This window comes from Dioscorea cayenensis, chromosome 15, assembly GCF_009730915.1.
Source record: "Dioscorea cayenensis subsp. rotundata cultivar TDr96_F1 chromosome 15, TDr96_F1_v2_PseudoChromosome.rev07_lg8_w22 25.fasta, whole genome shotgun sequence".
NCBI lineage: Eukaryota > Viridiplantae > Streptophyta > Magnoliopsida > Dioscoreales > Dioscoreaceae > Dioscorea > Dioscorea cayenensis.
Genome location: NC_052485.1, coordinates 9,372,568 through 9,394,557, shown reverse-complemented (window position 1 = coordinate 9,394,557; position 21,990 = coordinate 9,372,568). Strand labels below are relative to the sequence as shown.

At 35.1% G+C, this 21,990-nt stretch overlaps 1 protein-coding gene across 2 annotated transcripts; it reads left to right on the top strand.

The window, feature by feature from the left end:
* Window positions 1-1,520: 1,520 nt before the first annotated feature.
* LOC120277329 (probable gamma-aminobutyrate transaminase 3, mitochondrial) lies at window positions 1,521-18,403 on the top strand. Of its 2 annotated transcripts, none has more exons than XM_039284126.1 (19): window positions 1,521-1,674; window positions 1,847-1,947; window positions 2,043-2,127; window positions 5,614-5,686; window positions 6,900-6,997; window positions 10,101-10,193; window positions 15,204-15,277; window positions 15,391-15,429; window positions 15,648-15,736; window positions 15,811-15,887; window positions 15,961-16,035; window positions 16,726-16,773; window positions 16,876-16,959; window positions 17,044-17,131; window positions 17,243-17,321; window positions 17,470-17,560; window positions 17,716-17,794; window positions 17,882-17,997; window positions 18,126-18,403. In XM_039284126.1, exons 1-19 carry the CDS (start codon window positions 1,633-1,635, stop codon window positions 18,201-18,203), a joined length of 1,509 nt encoding a protein of 502 aa, XP_039140060.1. In that variant the 5' UTR covers window positions 1,521-1,632; the 3' UTR covers window positions 18,204-18,403. The 2 variants fall into 2 exon arrangements, with proteins under 2 accessions (XP_039140060.1, XP_039140059.1); XM_039284125.1 differs by having other exon boundaries at window positions 17,243-17,327.
* Window positions 18,404-21,990: the final 3,587 nt, after the last annotated feature.

Genomic DNA, 21,990 nt, shown 5'->3' with positions numbered 1-21,990 from the left:
AAAAGAAAACACTTTTCTTTTAAATTTTTAAAAGAAAAGAAAAAACTTTTCTTCTAAATTTTTAAAAGAAAAATTATTTTAAGTAGAATTGAATCTTACCATCAAAACATCACGGGATCTGTTCACTAATCTAGATAAATTTATTTAAAATATTATCAAATTATATAATTTATCTATTTTTTAAAAAAAATTGAAAGAAAAGAAAAAAACTTTTCTTTTAAATTTTTTTAAAAAAGTTATTTTAAATGTTTCAATCGCACGTTATTTTTCACATAGCCCCTTACGTTTTCCCTGGAAAACTTTTCCCAGGGTGGAGGCAGGAAATTTTTTTTGCTGATGTAAGAGACAATAGGGTCACGTGACAGAGTTTGTGGAAAAATTTTCCACAGAAAATTTTGGCAAACAAACAGCCTATTTAGCTGGAAAATTACTCGTAGAAAATTTTTCCAGGAAAAAAAAAGGCAATCAAACATAGCCTTAGTAATTTTAAAAAGAGTAAAGCACATGTTGTAATTTAATGTAATATCAAATAAATGTCATTAATTTTTTTATTAACACAATATTTTTTATTTTTCATATTTTATGAAATACCAAATAAATATTGTTTATTCTTTGCTAAATTTCAAATAAATTTAGCAAAGATTTTTTAATTTCTAAAGGCCATCTGTTTCTATGAGTAGGTCTTATTAAATGTTTAATATAAACTTGAGTTAATGCCCATGATAAAATCAATTCCATTAAATCTTATATGTTAATAATGCAATGGGGAAAATTCTTTAAAAATAGTGTAAATATCTTCTTTGAAACCCTCTCTAATGAGATTATTATTCATTTTCATTAGAAGATCTTATTTAATATATTAATATTATCTATTAGTCTCCTATATTTTTTTTTTGCATTTTTAATATGTAATATAATACCAAATAAATATTGTTAAATGTTTTTTAAACCAATTTTTTTTTTAAAAATAGGAAGGATTTAATATAAAACCAATTTAATGGCTATGATGAAATCAATGCCACTTGAAATATATGCCAAAAAAAAAAAATTAAAAATCTTTCTTAAAATCCTCTCTAACAGTTTCCATTAAAACATCATATTAAATATTTAATATAAAACTGATTTAATGCCCATAATGAAATCAATGCTTATTATACAATTAACAATTTTAATTATTAATACCATATTTAATATAAATAAAAATATTAAAATTATTGTTTGAATCGAGTAGTTTATATATTAACTATTTACTATAGATATTAGATTGGGGAAAGAAAAATAGAATTTAATTCTCTTCCTAAACAAGTGGGAATGGGATGCAGTTTGGATTCAAGACAAATAGTGAAACATTTTGTCAACCCTGACAATTAGTATATTCAGGTACAAAAGTTTTCAACTGATGTGAAAAAGCTATTGAAAAAAAAAACACCCTTCCAAACTAATGATAAACATACTTTAAGGGAAAGCTTATCCAAAAAAACATAGCCCATTATGAGCCAAATCTCAAGAATGATTAGCTATCATTTGCTGTAGGTGGTGGGACCAGAACCCACAACATCAAGCCACAAGAATGATTAGCTTGCGTTAAGTTAATCGTTGCTACTCTTGTGCTTCCTCAGCCAAATTTCTGACATGATTGCCTCTCGCCTGCTCCGATTCAGATCTCGAGCACAGGTTTCTTTCAAATAGATGATGCGATCACTTCTGATTCTGTTTGGTCCCGTTGAGATTTTCTTGATTTTTTTTTTTTGATCAAAACACGACTGCTAAACAAAGCTGTTCTTTTTCCATTGTTTTTGGGGGCTTTTCAAAAATTGATTTGTTTGGCAATTGATGTTTTGCACAGTCTGGGATCTTGAACAGGCATTTGCCATGTTTTAGTTCTTCATTTGGTGGATTTGGTCATTCTGGGGCATCCTTGCATACAGAATCAGAGGATGGGAGGGGGTATGAATTTGTTAATACTTAAAACTTTTCTTTTTCTTGATGCCCTAATGGCTGATGCTGCTGTTGTGTTTGCTTGTACGCGTTGAAATGGTCAGGTTTAAGGGACATGGCATGTTGGCGCCGTTCACGGCTGGATGGCAGATTTCAGATTTACATCCGTTGGTTATTGAGAGATCAGAGGTAATGCCTAAACTAGATGGGTAATGGATTTTCTTTGAGGTTTAGTTTTCTAGATTTAAGTGTAATTTCTCTGTTTTTTAAGGGGTTTTTAAATACCATTTTAGACATGTAACTGTGTAACATAATATCAGCTCTGCACAAAAGTATTCTATGGAAAGTAATTGATTTTTTTTTTTTCAAAGTGATTTGCAATTTGAGGGATTTCATTGTAAGAAAATATTGGCGATTAAATGTCTACATCCCAATTAATTGAATGAGCAGTATATTTTTATTTTTTTTATTTTATTTTATTTGAAATTTTGCAAAGTTCACTTTTTGTTGCCGAGGTGTGAAGGAATTTTACAGAAAACCAATTGAAGTTACGACTTGCCATTTGTGTTTAAGAAGCTTGAATTAGATGTCTTTTGTGCAACATGTCTTTGCTTGTGTACCACCTATGTATAAAGTATATTGTTTATTGAATTTGAAGCCTTTTTGTCCATCACAACAATTTTGAACAACGCCTGGGTTATTTTGTGTTGCATCTTCACTTATTGCAGACAATGGTTTTCTCGCACCCCGAACACCATACTTGGTGTTCTGCTATTGAGGCATATCATCACGCATCTTATAGGCTGAATAAACTGTTTTGCATCCATAATGGGTTGATTGAAATGTGAGGGGAAACAACTTGTTTTCTCTATTCAACCTTCTTGTTCAGATCTACAAAAGCTGATATTTTGAACTTTGATGTGCACCTGACCATCAAAGATTGTTTGCTTTGAGGAGTGTAATTCCTATATATGTCTCTATGACATGCTGATCCATGAAAAAAACTACAAAAATTATTAGCATTCGTCTCCTCCCATCTGCTTCTTTTTAGTTTGTTTTATCCAGTTAGTCATATATTTATCTGCATGCCTCTCTCACTAATGAAGTGCAGTACAGTTTGACTTGGGCGACCTTCACTTCCTCACACATACTTCCTTCAAAATGCCTTCTAATCCAGATTGTTTTCAGCATCCATCTTTTGAAAACGTCAATGCCATTTCGAAGTGACCTTATCACATATCTTCAATATTGTTATGTTATTCAAGAAATCTTTCCAAACCAAATTTGAAAACCTCCTCCATAAAGGAAGGTTGGTACTTCATTTCCCTCTGTAATCCAAGTCGAGGGTCTGATATGTGGCTTGTCCACATTTCCACCAATAAAAAGAGACTAATTTGAAGCAATTTTTGGGCATAGCTGAACATCTAGTTATCCAAATCGTCATGATTTAAATCTTGATCAATGGACTAAACCCAACTGAGTCAAATCCAATTGATGAATTTATGCCCTAGATTTCATAATTATTACCATAATTTGGGTTTGATTTCCATATCTAATGAAGCCAAGTTAGACATGACCAAATTGTCTGAACCTAATTTAGCTGTCTTGATCCAGTTGACTGAACAAATGTCAATTGAGCCTAGTAGGCTAAATAAATCTCAACCCTAAATTTTGGAAAATTTTTGAGATTTTATAGATCAGTGCCCATTTGATGGTTGCTCTATGTATAGAATGCTTGCTTGCACTTCTAAGCAAAATATAGACAGCCTTTGGGCACCTTTGAGCCTAGAGTAGGCTAAATGAAGCTCAACTGTAAATCTTGGAAAATGTTTGAGATCTTATAGATCAGTGCTCATTTGAGGGTTGTTCTATGTATAGAATGATTGCTTGCACTTTTAATCATGATATAGATGGCATTTGGCACCTTTAGGCGTTTCGATGAAATTATTTTGGCATCCCATTCTGAAGTTTGTCTGACTTACAAGTTCAAGATACTTGACTAAAGATTTTGACTTGAGTTTGAGAATATATGGGGCTTTTTAGCCTTACTCTATAAGTGCCTTAAAAGTGGATGTTATTTTGGGAGTTATTTCATCTTTTAGACTGAGATAGAGATCCTGTAAGAGGCTAATATTTGGATAATTTTAGAAGAATTATTGAAGAAATTACATATAGCAATTAATTGAGAAGTTTCTGTCTGTTAAGAAGAAGCTATCACACCTCAAACTATAGCATTAAACTTAACAGTCTGAAATCCATTCATTGACTATTCATAAGGAGGATCCATCTCTCTTTTATATAGATTAGAGACCTTATTTAAGCTTAATTTCAAATAGGAAGTGACTCATTTAAAATAAAACTTCTGTAGAATTCTAAACTTTTAGACTTACTAATGTCCCAAAATTACTAAAATTCCCATGACACTAACATACTAAATCCTATTGATTAATCCATATTTTGTATCATGTCTTCTCTTGTAATATCTTTCAAATCTTCTTGCCATGTCATTTGAATCTCTGAACAACTCTCACTTATAGGTCTAAAGTCATAGGAATCAAAAACTCTGTTTTAGTTGAAGACCTAAATGAAGAGAATACAGATAGACATACTTATTAGTGCTAATTATCTTTAGGAGGTATGATGAAAGCTACATCTCAAGCTAAAAGATCATTATCCCATGAGGTAGAATGTTTCAACTCCTGGGTTTAGAGATAGACATCCTTATTAGGTACTAATCCTCATAGTGGTAAATATATCTTCAGGGTGAATGGATAAAAATCAGACTTAGAAGATCCTATCCTGTAATCATATTAATTGGATACAAATTCTCCACTAGGGAATTTGAAGATCACATTGATAGCTGGGCATTTGTCTATCTTTAGGAGACATTAATAAAATTTCAAGTTTGAATTGTAGTTGTTTCTCATGCAATCAGTTCGAAGGACCAAGTTTTCAGACACGGGAAAATCAATTGATAGAATTGCCATGGCCGAACTCCTGTATCACAAATATGTGTAGAGATGCTCTTAAGGACAATGAATACATTCCATATTATTGACATAAAAGTCTCCTGATTTTTAATTTAGTGCCATGAACACAGATGAGTAAATGGCACCTGTATTCATAATGGAGGTGCTCTTGTTTGAGCCATACAATATGAATCCGAAAGAAAATAGAAATGAAAATTTTTCTTGTGCACTTTTTATTTTATTTTTAGCTATTATTTATTTATTTATTTATTATTTTTTACATAGTTCTTCAAATTGGAACTTAGTATGCCTTTGGGGTAATTAAAATTTGGATTGTGCTTGTTGAAAATCATAAACTCCTAAAATATACCATTCTTATTGAAATGATATAACTCAAATCCCATATATTTGTGATTTATGACCATTAGATCATTGATTGTTAGGGAGAGTATTGTGGCTTGCAAAATTTGGTTATTTGTAATTTTTTTTTTCTTTTTAAGCTTTAATACAATTTGATGCCCTTTCCTTTTAAGGCCGATGTTTATTCTTGTTCTTTAGCTAGAATAAGATGTCAATCTCTTTGCTATATTTGTGGCATAAGTTGAAATCATGCAATTCGCATATATGACTTTCTTTATCAAAATGCTTATATCTATCCGCTGCTTCTTTATGTTGGTGTTTATTTTTTTCTCACGTAAATGTGCAGGGTTCTTATGTTTTTGACACAAATGGGAAGAAATATCTCGACTCCCTCGCCGGGCTATGGTGCACAGCTCTAGGTGCTAAAAGTTTTTCTTAGAATATGATTTCGCTTTTCCATTTATCTTGTTCTAATTATTGAAATTTCTGGTAGGCTTGGCGGTGAGCTTGCTAGGCCCACTCCAATCTGAAAATCTTTGGCAATAAGATCTACAACTTTAGGGCTATAGGCAGGTGCAAGGTGCTTGGCCTCAAAAAACAAGCAAGATTGCCTTGGTGTGAAAAATTAAAATAAAGTATTTGGCCATCGTTTGGGTATAAAAGGAGTTTGAGGAGGGCTTAAGCTCGGGGATGCCCTGGCTGGGCTGTTTAAGGCGATGAATTATGTTTGTGCTGATCCATAAGAATACTAGCTTTTGTTCATTGGGGAAAGAGACTGACACCTTGCACACTTTACCTTCAATAGCGTGGGTTGAACCATCTTTTTGGCCATGATAAATAGGACCAAGGGTGTCTCGTTCTTAGAATGGGTTAGTCCATATTCCATGAAATTTTGTCATTTTCTTTCACATTCTAATCTCAGTATTGAAGTTTATAAGTATAGGGATTGCTTTTAGAGAGAGAAAGAGGAGAGAGAGAGCGCTTTTCCATGTGATTTAAAGTTGAATTAGAATCAAGTAAGAAGGTTTTAGAAAGTTTTGTTTTGGATATTTCCCCAATGTTTTAGCATAAAATTCATGATCTAGCTGATATATATGTTAATGTTACATCAGTCTTTATTTCTTACTGCTTGCTGGTGTCCAAGACACATCAAATTGAAGAAGAAGAAGAAAAGAATGAGCAATTGAAGGAGGGAAATAAAGGTTTAATGTTGAATAGAAAGGGATGAGTGTTGTTTTATGGGTATGTTTGCTTTGATTTAGTTTTAGACTTAGGCCAAAAGTGTTAAATTAAACAGTGGTTATTGTAGTGGTTATTGTTGAGAATGACAGCAGGTTATATACAATTGAATGTGTTTTCGATGAATACATGTTGCATACTTTAGAGGGGCATTTTTGCAACTTGATTGTTTGTAGGTGCTTTATATGCAACAAGTCAATCTTTATGACTTGTTTAATCTTTATTGCCTCAATCCTTTGCACCCTCCTCCAATCAGTTAGTTTGTTGTACCAGTTAATTATCTGACTATAACTATTTTCTATACCATCATGTTGTGGTTTAGTTAACTACTTCATTATTTTTCAAATTGTGGCTATTGTTCTCACATTTATTTTGTTATGTCTATATACAAAGGTGGGAGTGAGCCTCAGCTAGTTGCAGCTGCAACTTCACAGCTAAACAAATTACCATTTTATCATTCCTTCTGGAATCGCACGACAAAACCCTCCTTGGTATGTAAAATCAAGTATAGGTTGTACTGTACATGATTCCTCTAAAAGAAGAGTTCTTTTCTCCGCATAAATTCAATTATCTATTTCATTGAATTGATTAGTTGTAATCTCATGCATACTTGATTTAATAAGCAATGAGCATCATGTGAAATTTTCCCTCATTGGTATGTAAAATCCAAATACTGCTTGCTTTGATACACTGAATAGTTCATTTCTCCGAATAAATTTATTTTCCTCCACCATTTGTAAGTTCTTATCTCATTCATAATTATTTAACAACGATGAGTGTAATTTGAAACTCATTTGCACTGAAGTTTATAATTAGTATTATTAATATAAAGTTTGTCAATTGCCCCATTTCATTAGGCAAGGATTGTATTTCACTATCCTAGCTGTATTTTATTTCATGTTTCTTCTCCAATTATTAGGAAAGGATAATCAGTGGATTGAGATCATCAATTTTTGTTGAACCCAAAAAAGACGGAGGAATCCAAATTTAAAACACTAATACCACATTTTCCAATGTGATGGGCCCACTCATGCACTTATAAAATTTTAACATGGTATCAGAGCCCTGCAGATGATGCAGATGAAGCCGATCAGATCCTTCTCTTTCCTTGAGGATGATTAGGGTTTGTCCATCATTATCCATATAAACATGATTCAAAGAACAACCAAAGTATGGCAAAACTAGCGAAATTTTTATATATTCACTGGTTTTTCTCAACCATCTGCCTTGTTGCATTGAATCTTTGAGAACACAGTGAGAAAACAAGAGAAATCAGTCTCTAGGGTTCTTAATATCTACGATCTTACTTGAACCACTGCATGTACTGGTTTGGCCTCGGCATCTTCCATTAGGAGATTGAAATTCATGGATTGGAATATGGTTTTGGAGCCCATGATTACCCAACTACAGGAGTGTGAGAGGTGGAGCCAAAGCACTGTCTAGGCTTTGTCTACAGGTGCACCATTACATTGGGTCGTATTAGTTTATCTCCTTCCGGAACTTGAGCATTCATGAAGCAATTAACCTCGGACTATCATGTCGATACATATCACCTTATCTCCAAAAACTGCAATCATTTCACAAATGATGTAAGCTCAAAATTAATAGGGAAACCAATTCTTAGTCGGGTCAACTGGCTTGCCCACTTAGGTGCAATGTGCACTTTTCTTCTACTTGAAAGCCTTTAGTTACCAACAGTTAAACGGATACATGACTACCATGCATTCTTAGTCATCGTTGCTGATGTTGCGTATCAGGATAGATGCCTTATCTTACCATCTCTAGGCACGGAGGTTACCATATGTGAAGGAAAGCCATAAATGATGTTTTTCATGAGCCCATGGGGCTTTGATCATTTACCAAAGTGTAACATTATGTTTCGCCATCTTGATTTTTACAAGCCGTTCCTTTGTTCTTAGTCCCTTTGAATTCATTATGTTAAGAGATTCATTGTAAGTGCTAGGCTGCTACCAAACAGTTGTTTGATTTTATTATTTATCAAAGGGTGATTATTGTGTAAAATAATTTTTCAAATTATACAAATTTTTTTCTTTTGTTAGTGGATAAAAAAAACCATGTTAGAATTTTATAAGTGCATGAGTGGGCCCATTACATCGGAAGGTGTGGTATTAGTGTTTTTAATTTAGAGTTTTATTACACTAAAAACCTGAAGGCTAATGGTGTGGGCCCCTTTTCAGCTATTTAAGCACATTGCATTCTTTCTTTTTAATCGATGTGAGATTATTTTTTTTAGTTCCAACAACCTCCCTCAAGTTCAACTTGGTTATTTTTTATTTTCAGATGAACTTGATTGGACTTGTACATCAGGTACCTTGTACCTGATGTCTCAAAGGTACTTATTTGCCCGCACTTGTACACCACTTGTGTTTCAGAGGTATTATTTGCGCGGACTTGTACACTGTTTGGAATGTGTGGTATTAGTGTTTTTAATTTAGAGTTTTATTACACCAAAAACCTTAAGGCTAATGGTGTGGGCCCCCTTCCAGCTATTTAAGCACCTTGCATTCTTTCTTCTTAATCGACGTGGGATTATTTTTTTTTAGTTTCAACATCCTCCCTCAAGTTCAACTGGGTTATTTTTTATTCTCAGATGGACTTGCTTGGACTTGTACATCAGGTATCTTGTACCTGATGTCTCAAAGGTACTTATTTGCACGCACTTGTACACCACTTGTGTTTCAGAGGTATTATTTGAGTGGACTTGTACACTGTTTGTCTTAGAGTTCCTTTATATATATTTTTTAATTGGGCTCCACTATGACATTTATTTAGTTTAGGATCTCTGTGCCGTGAACCTAGTGGCTTTGATACCATGTAAGAATTTTATAAGTGCATGGGTGGGTCCATTGCACCACACCTTCCAATGCAATGGACCCATTTCAAATTAAAAACACTAATACCACACCTTCCAATGCAATGGGCCCACCCATGCAGTTATAAAATTCTAATAATTTCTTTATAATGGAATTGGAGCTAAAACTAAATTGGTTAAAAAATAGAGTGGTGAAATGAACTTTGAAGTATCACTTTTCAATGAAGAAGCCAATTCACAAGGCAGAAGTGGAGTACAACTTTTGTTACAACAATGGCAGAAGTGCAGTACAAGTCTTGTTACAACAAGAGATATATATTTCATTTCTTTTGAAGATGCTTCTAATGTTTAATTGAAGGAGGATGCCATAAGCATGATTCCTGCTTTTATTGTTTTCTTGTAAATCCCTAGTAGATTAAATGAGTGCATACGTTTTGTTACTCTATTAGAATCCATTTTGAGACATTTGATCTAAAGAGAAAATACAATACCAAAAATAATTTGACAAATTATGGGAACACATTCTAAGAAATCTGAATACTTGGTCCAAAACTTATAATTTATAAAATTATAAAATTAAAGATTTTCTTTGTAAGTTGTGTTTGGCAAAAGGCATGAGATGAAAAACAAAACTCAATCCTCACTGAACCACGTTGAAGAAATTGTCATTTTTTGGTATACTATTAACAGTTAAAACAGATAATATAGAAATACTGTCAACTGAGTATCTAGGATTCTAAATTGATCTCCTCCAATGGCAGGATTTGGCAAAGGAACTTCTTGAGATGTTCACTGCAAGGAAAATGGGGAAAGTCTTCTTCACTAATAGTGGTTCAGAAGCTAATGATTCTCAGGTTTGTCATTTAGATATTTGATGCATTGGCCGGAATTTCCTATTAATAGCTTTTCACTTGGTGATTGATACATAGATTAGAATGTTGAATGTTTTTTGCATTTATTCAATTGAACCATGATGCTATCGTGATATTTCAAATGCTAGATTCTCTAAGGAATATGGTGTAATTATGTCAGTTTGTGAAGTTATTACAAACAAGTGAAAGAATGTAGTTCTGTTCTTGCTAAGACTTGCATCTTAATTAGTTTTTTTTTTTCTTTTTTATTGGGTGGGGGCTGTAGTAGCTAGAACAAAAAATTTAATTTGATGAGCACAATTAAAACCAAAACATTAATGATTAAAACCAAAACCCTGCGAGCTCACTGGCCTTCATCAGCAATCTCTGGAGATCCATAATCCATTAACTTATAGTGATATGTCTAGAGACCCCCTCCCATGAGCCGCCAAGTGGTTGGTGAGGTGGTGTCATTTTCTTGGAATAAGCACAATGTGCTGTAGCTCAGCGTCAGTCAGCAGCTTCTGGATAATAGTGAATTCTTGTGCCAATTTCCATCTGGTGCATGGTTCCAACTGATGTAGTGCTTGATACAAACCCTGCTGTTATTATAGGTATGATTTATCTTCAAGTTCCGATCCCAAACTTGGGCTAAGCCACCCCAATGTTACAGTTTCAATGGTAAGCTTGATCCAGTCCAAATTCAACAGCAACCTTATGTTAAAATTTTGTTGTCAGTATTAATATAACAAATTGTGCACCACCAACAGATTCCCTAGACAGCCACGAGGCATCTGAGGGCAACAAGAGTTCTGGGGGTGTATAATTTGTTGAGTTTCTCATCTGACACTTAGCATCAATTCTGTACTCAGCCACATATTTAGAAGCCTGCTTTGCAGTCCAGCTGAATTCTGCTTGTATGCCTCTAAAAATGAGGTTGTCTGGCTTTCCAAAGAAACCTGATGGTGGTAGCAATCTCGGAGGGCATTAGTTTATGCTTCTGAGAATTATGATTCTCAAGCCACACAGCATATGATGCACCCGTAGCAAAACTAAAATTATACCCAACTAACTGCCCAATCAAATTTCGAATAATTTTTTTATTAAGGACAGGAATTGGAAGGTTGCTCTACATTTTCCTAATCTAGTCCATATAATACAGTGTGAGGCAGGACCTAGACTAAGGGCATGTAAGAAATTATAGACTTTACCATGCAACACTAGCCATAAAAAGAATTTAGTTTTAGGAGCTGCATTCAATTTCCAAAGTAATTTTCAGCTAGGCCAAGCAAAATTTCCCATGTCCCTTCTGTTAAGGTGTGGATACACAGCAAAAGTAAATTTGCTATTAGTGAGGATGGGAACATCTTCATCTACATCAATGGTCCCTGAGACCAAGATGAGAGAGTTGAGATAGGAGCCAAAGAGAAGACTCAGCAAATTTGTGTCCCATCTAGCATCATTGCCAAAATTTGAAAAATTAAGATTTTGAACATTAAGATCCATGTTTAAAAGAAAAATTGGTTTAAGAGGTAGTGGGATTTCAAAACACTAGGGGTCATTTAGGAAACATGTGTTGTTAGGGTTGAGTGATCTACAGGGCCTAAGGGCCTAATGACCTTAGTAGCCGTACATAAGGATCTAAAAGAACCAAAACATTTAGAAGGGACATTATAGTTCCAAAGTTTGAGGGGACCATATTTAATTGTCAAAAGATCCACCCAAATCTTGTCCTTAGAATTAAGATAATGAACCATAAGGATAGTCTTAGCAATCCTAAGGTTTTTGATGCCCAAACCCTCCCCAAGTCTTGTCTAGTGTAGATCTTTTTCAACCTACTGATGGGCCACTATAATTATCACTCTTAGTCTACAAAAATTACTAGCTATTCTGGAGATAGAGCTAAGACTTGAATTTGGAATAGAATAGGTTGATAGATAATACAGTGGAATGACAATAAGGAATTATTGATCAAAGCTATTGTAACAGTAGTTGAAATTTTACCAGGATTCCAATAGCCAATAGTGTTACAAATTCTAAAGAATAAAGGCTGAAACTGAATCACAGAATGCCTTTTGGGGGCAGTCAAGACTCCCAAATAGACAAATTGGAAAGCTCCAATTTTAAAGTCCAGAATTGAGCTATGTTAAAGCTATCCAATTTTCCAGCTAGCTTTCCGTCTCGTGAGTTGGGTCTACTTTTTCTGGCCGTCCTATGATGCTTTCTTTTTTATATTTTAAGTGAGATTGTATTGGCTTTTGAGACCCTTTTAGTAAAGCCAACTAGGAAGAAAAATTTGCTAAGTTAGTGTTGTTAGTCTTTTGATCAGTGAGTTGATAAATTGAAGCACAAAGATTGCAGCTACGAGCTGCTTTCTTTGATGCATTAGTGATGAGATCAAGTCATCATTGTACATCAAATGATTAAATTTGTTAAGGAGTCTAACATCAAAACTTGGCACCATGTTGGTCCTTAAGGCATAATTAAGAATAGCAGCTATATTCTGTGTGACAAGGATAGGTAGATAAGGAGAAATAGGATCCCCTTATCTTACCTCCTACAGTAGTGAAAATATAACTCAATGGTTGCCCATTAATTAAGAAAGTAAGCGTAGCAGAAGAGATGACTTGAATGAGGTCGTACTCCATTTTAGAGGCATTCAGCTAGGCAAATTTCGCTCAATAGAATGTGCTATTTCCTTGACAATACATGCCATTGAATGAGGTTGCACTCCATTTCAGAGGCATTCGGCTCGGATTTTGAATTTGGTGTCCTTATTCTCATAATCTGAGTGGATACCAAAAGTTCTTTAGTTAATCAGATTTATTCTATTATGAGCAATCAAATAAGAGAAGGCATGCATTAGAGAAGAATTTGGAGAGAAATTTTAAGATTCACAACAACACAATGGCATGTTGGATAATCCAACCAATAATTATCAAATCGGAAACCTTGTTTTTAGAAATGAATTGATGCGAAGCCATAAGGAGTAGGGGAGCATGGTTGGATGAAAGCCTAGGTAGATGAGAATTAACATAGGAACTGAAACTAGAAGCTAGATGGTAGTGGATCCAATTAGCACGAATTGCCTAGGGAAATCCCAAGAATGTCACACCCCATGCCCTTTCCCACCCCACTTTTCCTAAAAGCTACAAAGACATCTCCCATGATGGCCGATGAGTAACGAGCAGAGCTTGCTCAATCAACTCTATGTGTCCCACTAAGAAGACGTCTTCCCCTGTCTCTCTCCTTTTCCCATGCGCCACATTCTATTGGTCAATGCAAAGCCCAACCCTAGCTATGTGTTGGAGGTAGGAGCCACACGTGTAGCCGTAAGTAGCCCACTGGCGCTTGTTCCCTACCCTAGCCATGATTGTGGTGCCAGGGTAATAGCATCGAAGGTATATAATTATTGTCTTGGACATTCTCCATCTTCAGGAATGGGGCCAAACAAACAGGATCCTATGTCATAACCAGCCTAGGCTCATCATCCATGGACTGAGTGTGTTTCCCCACCACATGCGGAGTTACCATTTTGGAATGGCCAAGTGGAGATGTCACATCAGAGGGGTGTATCTTATGGTGGCCACAAGCTCTGGGCATGTGGTGTACCAATGCACAGTTGAAGCAAAAGTTTGGTAATTTCTCATACAAGTACAAACACTATCTAATCATTATCTCCCCCTCATAGATGCTTTTCATCCCATAATTTAATCAAGAGATGTAGTTGTAGCCACACAAGTAGTGTAGTAAGTTTTGCAAATGTTGGTTGGAAGTTTTCTTGCCACAGAGCGAGCTGCACAACCAAGCCATTAACAATCTATGGTTTTTCAAGGAGAGATTGTTCATCAGCTCTTGGTTCTCACATCAAGTAAGATAGTAACCAACCAGTAAATCCCCAATATGGAAGCCACCTCAACTTTTCCATTTGTCTACGAGTACAAGCTTAACATGTTCAAGTAGGAATGCTTTGTCCAGGAATTTGCCAAACAAATCATGTTGAAGTCTTTCATTAGTTCTAAGTCAATAGTCATGATTCATCCTTATGAAGTCCGAAGCTGATGCTTTTAGTTTGGTTTCTCCTTGGACCAATAAGGAGGATTCCAGCTGGGAGCTGGCCCCACCTGTAACAGTTGCCCAGGATCTGCCTGCTACCAGTTTGAAATTGTCTAGGAATCTTTTATAGGTAGCACTGTGTTGGGAAGATGAGCCAAGTGGTGGTTTGATCACCACTTGGCGTGCGTTGCAAGTGGGTTTGAGGAGGAAAGTTAAGTTCGGATGAAGTGTACTCCATTATGATTACTAATTTTCCTGGATTGTCAAGGTGGGTTTTTGTTTTACAATTTTGTTTTTCCTTAAAAATGATGTAATTGTAGGTTAACCTTGCACATTCATTTTGATGAAACAATGCTTCCCGCTGAAAATGCCTCTTTGATGCACCAAGGAGTCCTTATTTCCTACTCTGTTTTGTGCATGTATTTTGTTCTTGTATTCAATGTTTAGCGTAAAAACATTTTAGCAAGTACTCAATTGCTTAAGAAGTAGTATTTCTGAACAAATCCATTTGATTTACTCTTTTGTTCTGATTTGACATGATTTTAATGTAACTTTTGTTATTTTTCTAAAGGTGTTGTTTTCTCTTCTTAGTAATTTCGTCTAATTTCATTTGCCTTGATAACCGCCTGTTTATATTAGAGATGTTGGCATAGATTGTAGTTTATTTTACTTGTACATATTGTGAACTTTATACAATTTCAATGCTTTTGTGTATGCTTAAGGGTTATCCATCTTCATGTTGTTCTTCTTTTTTAATTTTTCACAAGTTATGAAGCCATTTTTGACAATTTGTTTGTTTAGTGACTGATAGTAAAATGCCTTTTGCCTTATTCCATGAGGAAAGAATCGCCAACAGCTCTTTTGCTGGATATTTTATTCAATATTTTGCCTACATTTGGTCTGGGTAAATATTATTGCCTACAGAATCAGTCTGTGCAATCTGCAATATTTCTACAGGTGAAGTTGGTTTGGTACTATAACAATGCATTAGGAAGGCCAAACAAGAAGAAATTCATAGCAAGGACAAAGGCGTAAGAATGACTTATTTCATATTTTGTTTCATATTTTCCATTTTGAAAAATTACATATCAAATGATATTTTATACATTTTAAATAAATATTTTCTGATTTTGCACATTGACAGTTACCACGGATCAACGCTTATTTCAGCCAGTCTTTCAGGGTAATTAACTAACATTACCTTGGCTTTACTGATTATGCTATATTGTTGACCTTTACCGAATGTGCATTTTAACCATGAAAAATCTCTGCTCTTTTAGGAATAGGTTTTCTTCATATTAATCCAAGTTTCTCTCTCCTTTTTGAGGTTGAAGTATATTTGTTAAGTATTATTTTTACTTCTTTCATCGTTGTTGTTGTCATATATCTTCACATTTTCAGACTTTCACCCCTTCATCAAAAGTTTGATCTACCAGCACCCTTTGTATTGCACACAGATTGTCCTCATTATTGGCGCTATCAACTGCCAGGTTTGTTGTCATTGTTTGAATAATATATATTTGTCCTTGCTTTTATATCTCAAGGGTTGTATGAGGACTTTCAGGAGAAACCGAGGAAGAGTTTTCGAGCAGGCTAGCAACTAACTTGGAGAACCTTATTTTAAAAGAGGGACCTGATACAGTAAGTTGCCCAAAGTCATCTTCATTTTGCTTTGCATTTAGAAGATGATTAACAATTTTCTAAATATTCTCAGATTGCTGCATTTATTGCTGAGCCAATAATGGGTGCTGGTGGTGTCATCCCTCCCCCAAAGTATTATTTTGAGAAGGTATACCATTAGACCTCCTGTTCTACAAGATTATGTAATACCAGGTTATCATACGTAGTATGGGGGGAAGTTTTATTGATGTGATGAAAGCATGGTAAATGTGAAAAAGAAAAAGTTTCAGAGTGTCATTTTCATTTGTGGCCATTTTCATTTGTTGAAACCTATATGTATAGTAATGTTTATATATAGGGGATAAAGACAGCAATATCACTAATTTATTCTTTGTTATTCCCTTCCAGCGCATAATTATACAATGTTAACCCTATGGTTTTTTAATATTTCCCACCTTGGGCAAACATGCCGCTGGGGTTTCATTAAATGCAAATATCTAGTCATCTATTTGGAGTTTGAATTGTAGCACGACGAATGACATTTCAATATAATAACTCGTGTTTATGTTTCAGGACAGCCTAGATTTTTAGAACTGGATGTTAGTTGAATGCGTTTAGGGTTGTAGACCTTGCAATAATTCATTAACATCTCAAACATGCAACTTTTGAATGTTGTATATTCTATTAGGTTCATAATACAAATGCTTGTTGTTCATAACTGTCTGTCCATGTCTGTCGACATTCTATCTTCTGAATTTGATGCCATGCAGGTATGCATGATTACTCGTCTTTTTCTCCAGTTTAAATAATTAATCTTCTGCCTTGTTTCTTTTGGTATTTTGCGATGACATAATTGCAGGTTCAAGCTGTTCTTAAGAAGTATGATATCCTCTTTATTGCTGACGAGGTACAAGATAGGGAAATATCGTCAAAACGCTTAATCTGTTTATTTGCTTTTGAATTGAACATTAAATTCGAATTAGAAGATAGTTTTGAACACATTTTTTAGGTGATCACAGCTTTTGGACGACTTGGAACAATGTTTGGCTGTGACAAGTACAATATTCAACCGGACCTTGTGTCCTTAGCAAAAGTGAGTTCAAGCCAAGGCCTTTCTTGTTAATTGATTGGTGATCAGGAAAAATAATTTAGTTTTTTCCTTTTGTTTGTTTTCTAGGCTCTATCATCTGCATACATGCCCATTGGTGCTATTCTTGTTAGCCCAGAAATAGCAGATGTAATTCATTCTCAAAGCAACAAACTGGGTTGGTTGATAATCTTTTTTCTTTGGGTTGAAGTTTCTTGATATTCCTTCTACCGCTCAATGAAGGGACACATATTTTTACGTATAATCAATCATTTATGTTCTGACTTAGGTTCATTTTCTCATGGATTTACGTATTCCGGCCATCCTGTATCATGTGCTGTTGCTTTGGAAGCACTGAAGATCTATAAGTACAGGCATTTCTTTCCATGTATCCCTGATTCCTAAGCTCTTCATTTAATGCTAAGAAATAATGATCTAAACCTCCTTTTCCTGTCTACTTACGGCTACCTGTCTCAATGCTTACGGAGTCCTGACCCTTCATCTAATTGTTTTCAGGGAAAGGAATATAGCTGAATGTGTCAGGAACTTGACTCCACATTTCCAGGAAGGAATCAAAGCCTTTGCTGGAAGTCCCATTATCGGGGAGGTACGCTGTTTTGTTTGCTACACTAATTGAATTTGATGTTACATTTCTGTCATCCTATGATACTAATTCCACTATTGATTGTATAATAATAATAATAATAATAATAATAATAATAATAATAATAATAATAATAATAAAACTCAATGGTTATGCAGATACGTGGAGCTGGATTGATTCTTGGGACCGAGTTTATTGACAATAAATCCCCTAACGATCCATTCCCATCTGAATGGGGTCAGTCAGTCCTAGGCCAGTGATGATAAGAATTATTACAGCGCTGAATCTCAAAAACCTTAATCGTAGTTCACAAATTCTTTTCAGGGGTTGGTGCAATATTCGGAGCAGAGTGCGAGAAGCGAGGAATGCTGGTTCGAGTTGCTGGTGATGGCATATTTATGTCACCTCCCTTAACAATATCACCTCAAGAATTGGATGAGGTTTGAATTATGACTTGCTGATGATGTCTTTTTAGAACGTTGATTTGTTAATGGACCTCATCGAGTAATGTTTATCATAGAGGATCTATCATCACAGTAATATGATCTTTTTTTTTTTGTACGTATAGTTAATCGGAATCTACGGAGAGGCCTTGAAGAGTACTGAGGAAAAGGTGGAAGATCTCAAGTCCAAGAGGAAACAGTAGGTTGGATGATACACAAAAATGTGTCTCTTGTATGTGTAGCTGCACTCTATTTGGCAATACTCGGAGCTATGGCCTTTTGCCAATAAAAGACTTTTAAGTTTGGAAACTCTTTTATGCACCACATTCTCTCAAAAGAGTACTTGCCCCTTCATGTAATATTTGATTACTGTATGCATGCAAGGAAACATTTTTCTATTTCATTGTTTATTAAATATACGAAAACACATAGCCATTTTATTTTGTTATCTTATTATTTCTTGTTTGTTTGAAATTAAATTTTATTAAAAGAGTTAATAAAATATCGTAAAATAAAATATAAATGAAAACTACATTTTATTTTTGTGGACTCCATTCCTTTTAAAAGATTTTTTATATTCTAAAATATGTTTGAATTTATTTTTGACCGGCCCTTAATTATATCCTCAGCGAGTGCTGTGATTTGATATTATTCTGTGACCTTGATATCCGATTGATCCGGTGCCTTATCTTTTTCTCCCTTGTTGTTGGGTGTGGTGATAGCACACGTTTGGTATTTAAGACCAATTTAGTTATTTTTATTTATGAAATGATATGTTTGGTATTTAAAAGGACCAATTTAGTTATTTTTAATTATCATTATCTCTTTTATATGTTTTGTTGGGATGTTATTATCGTCTTTTGGGCAGGAGTATATGGTGTAAGCAATTGTTTGGATTATTTAGAGAAAAAGAAATTATTTTCTTTTTTTTCAATCTTTTCTCATCTTTTTTTCTTCAATTTCTCATGATTCTATTTTTTTAATTTAATTCTCCTTTCTTCCTATATTCATTCTTATTCATCTTATTTAGCACATAAATAGGTATCGATTAATTGGGTCTTCTCATAAACTTGAATTCTCTAATTTGACGGAGATGATTTCTGTTGTCGGGTGATACAAGTTGAGTGGTTTTTGGATGTTGAAGAAACTCTGCCACAGATGAAGGTTAAGATTGTAGCCTCTTAATTGCGAGGGAGAGCTTTACAACTGCATAAGGATATGTTTGAACTCGCATACTGGTTGCATATGATGGTCGGGAACTATATAAGCAAGACATAAGACCACTCTTTGATGCTCCCATTCATGACAATTATCTGTTAGATCTGTGATTTTGCGACAAACTAGTACTCTAGAAGAATTTATTGATCTCTTTGATGTGCTATATCTCTAGTTTGATGGTTGCCCTCCAAATGCATGTTTGAATGTTTAAACCAATGGTTTTGGATGAGACATACTTTTTGGCTCGCTTATGAGAATTAACTATTGAAGCTTTATGGAACACCACCAGCTAAATTCCCACCCTATTATTTCCTAAAATGATACTTTCAAAAGTTACTTTTAACAACACTACCTCTGACAATCCTAGCGTTCATACCCTAAATTTAACTAAATCAACTCCACTACCTAGCATTAGCAACTCTACACCAACTCCATGATTTGTCGGACTTCTTCCTCCACTTTCTACTGGAACATCTTTTGAAACATTTGCATCATATATTCCACCCCCAAAAAACCTTAAATCAATGACAACCAAAACACTGAATGAGAAAAGGGTTACCTGCCTTGTTTTTGCTATGATTACAAATTTATATTGGGCATAACTGCAAGAAAAGACAAATTTTTATGTTGCAAGTATAGGTGAACACTAATGGTGGAGATTCTGAATAGGAAGCTAGGGAGGAAAGCCCAATAGATGATGACGTTCGATGAGAGCTCGGTAATTTTTTTTGAACTTGTGGACATGGAAATCAGATTGATAGGATATGTCACTACTCGACCCACAGACCCTGGGATGCGACAACCTGAGGAGGGATACCCACACCGCTTAATCCTTGAGTTACCACAAGGCTGACAAACTCCTGAACACAAACATATACTGAACAATAACACAAAAGAGTACACCGAAACAAGAGTTTCACTAAGAGGATAGACCAAGTTGGAAGAGACAAACAAGTCACAAATACAAAATTTAGGACACTAGTTCCACTTTTCTTATACAATGCAACCTTAACAAAAATAAACTTACAACAAGACTCAAGTTGAAAATAAGAAGAACAACAACTGCCAAGAACTTCGCCTGCTTGCGACACTGCCATCAACTAAATCCTCGAAGGGAGGAAGAGGGTGAGTAATTAGCGTCACTTAGTGAGTGGGTTAGCACAATTTTAGAAGAATATGAAATATAAATCACAATTTCCAATAAACCAAGATTAAATAGTAACAACAATAGACAAGAAGTCTTTCAGCAAATAAAACACTACAAACTTGTGAAACAATACCCATTAGCGCTCAAAGCTTTTCGACAAGTGAAATAACTACAAGTATACCGAACTTGAAATGATCATAAAACACCAATTGAACAAAAATATGATTCCCAACTTTCACAAATATCAACTTGGCAAAACATAAGTTTTAAAATATCTCAAACAACTTATCAATAACCTAAAAACACTTTCCAACTTAGCCACTATCGCTACTAAGATGAGAGAGGTCAAGGTACTCATAACCTTGGTGTTGGCCCACTAGTTCCATATGGTGACTCTGGCTTTCCAGTGTATCATCCAAATCAGGGCTCTACGTGCCACCTAATAGGGACATGAAACTGGGTCCTCCACGCCACCTCTAAAGGATGGCCATGGGGACCCCCAGCTATAGCAGGCGGGTAAGAACCCCATCACCATCAACATCTATCAATGCAATAATATCTCAACAAACGAGTCCATAAACAGGATAATATCCCCATGCTAGTAATGAACATCATTCCTCATAATGGAAATTCACAAGCACCATATGCTTAAGAGTATCAAACCTTGCTTCCAATGTGATAAAACATCATAGATAAATATCAGGAAAGAAATCCCTGTCCATAATTTTCACAAGTCAAACCACCCGGTCCTTGACCAAGATGATGAGTGCATTTCATATCATGTTTAATTACCCTCAATTCATTCTTTTATATGTCTTTTAGAACATCTTTATACATATGCGGTGCTATTCTGGGTATATTTGTTGTTGATGCAGAAATTCAGGGCTCGAAGTAATTAGAAGTGAATTTTGTAGCCAAACAAGTGAAGAATGGAAAATTTTGCTAAGTGTTCAAGATCAGCATGGGCAGAGCACAAATGTCCTCTGCCCCCCTGATTATTTTAGCCTGGAGATGACCAAGTGAAAATTCAAGCATGGGGGTGCTTTGAGGCCTAACATGGTCGGAGCACGAGCGTGCTCTTCCCCCTGATTATCTCAGGCTTCAGGTATTTTTTGCTCAACAGGGGAAGCACGCTTTGATTGCTCCTATCATGGTCACGCTCAAGTGAAGCACGATCGGAGCACGACCATGCTCCCTCCCACTATTATAGATAAATATCGGGAAAGAAACCTCTATCCACAATTTTCACAAGTCAAACCACCCGGTCCTTGACCAAGATGATGAGTGCATTTCATATCATGTTTAATTACCCTTGATTCATTCTTTTATTTGTCTTTTAGCACATCTTTATACATATTCGGTGCTATTCTGGGTATATTTGTTGTTGATGCAGAAATTCGGGGCTCGAAGCAATTAGAAGTGATTTTTTTAGCTAAACAAGTGAAGAATGGAAAATTTTGCTAAGTGTTCAAGCTCAACACGGGCAGAGCATGGTCGTGCTTTGTCCCCCTAATTATTTCAGCCTGGAGACGACCATGTGAAAATTCAAGCATGGGGGTGCTTTCAGGCCAAACAAGGTAGGAGCACGAGCGTGCTCCTCCCCCTGATTATCTCAGGCTTGAGAT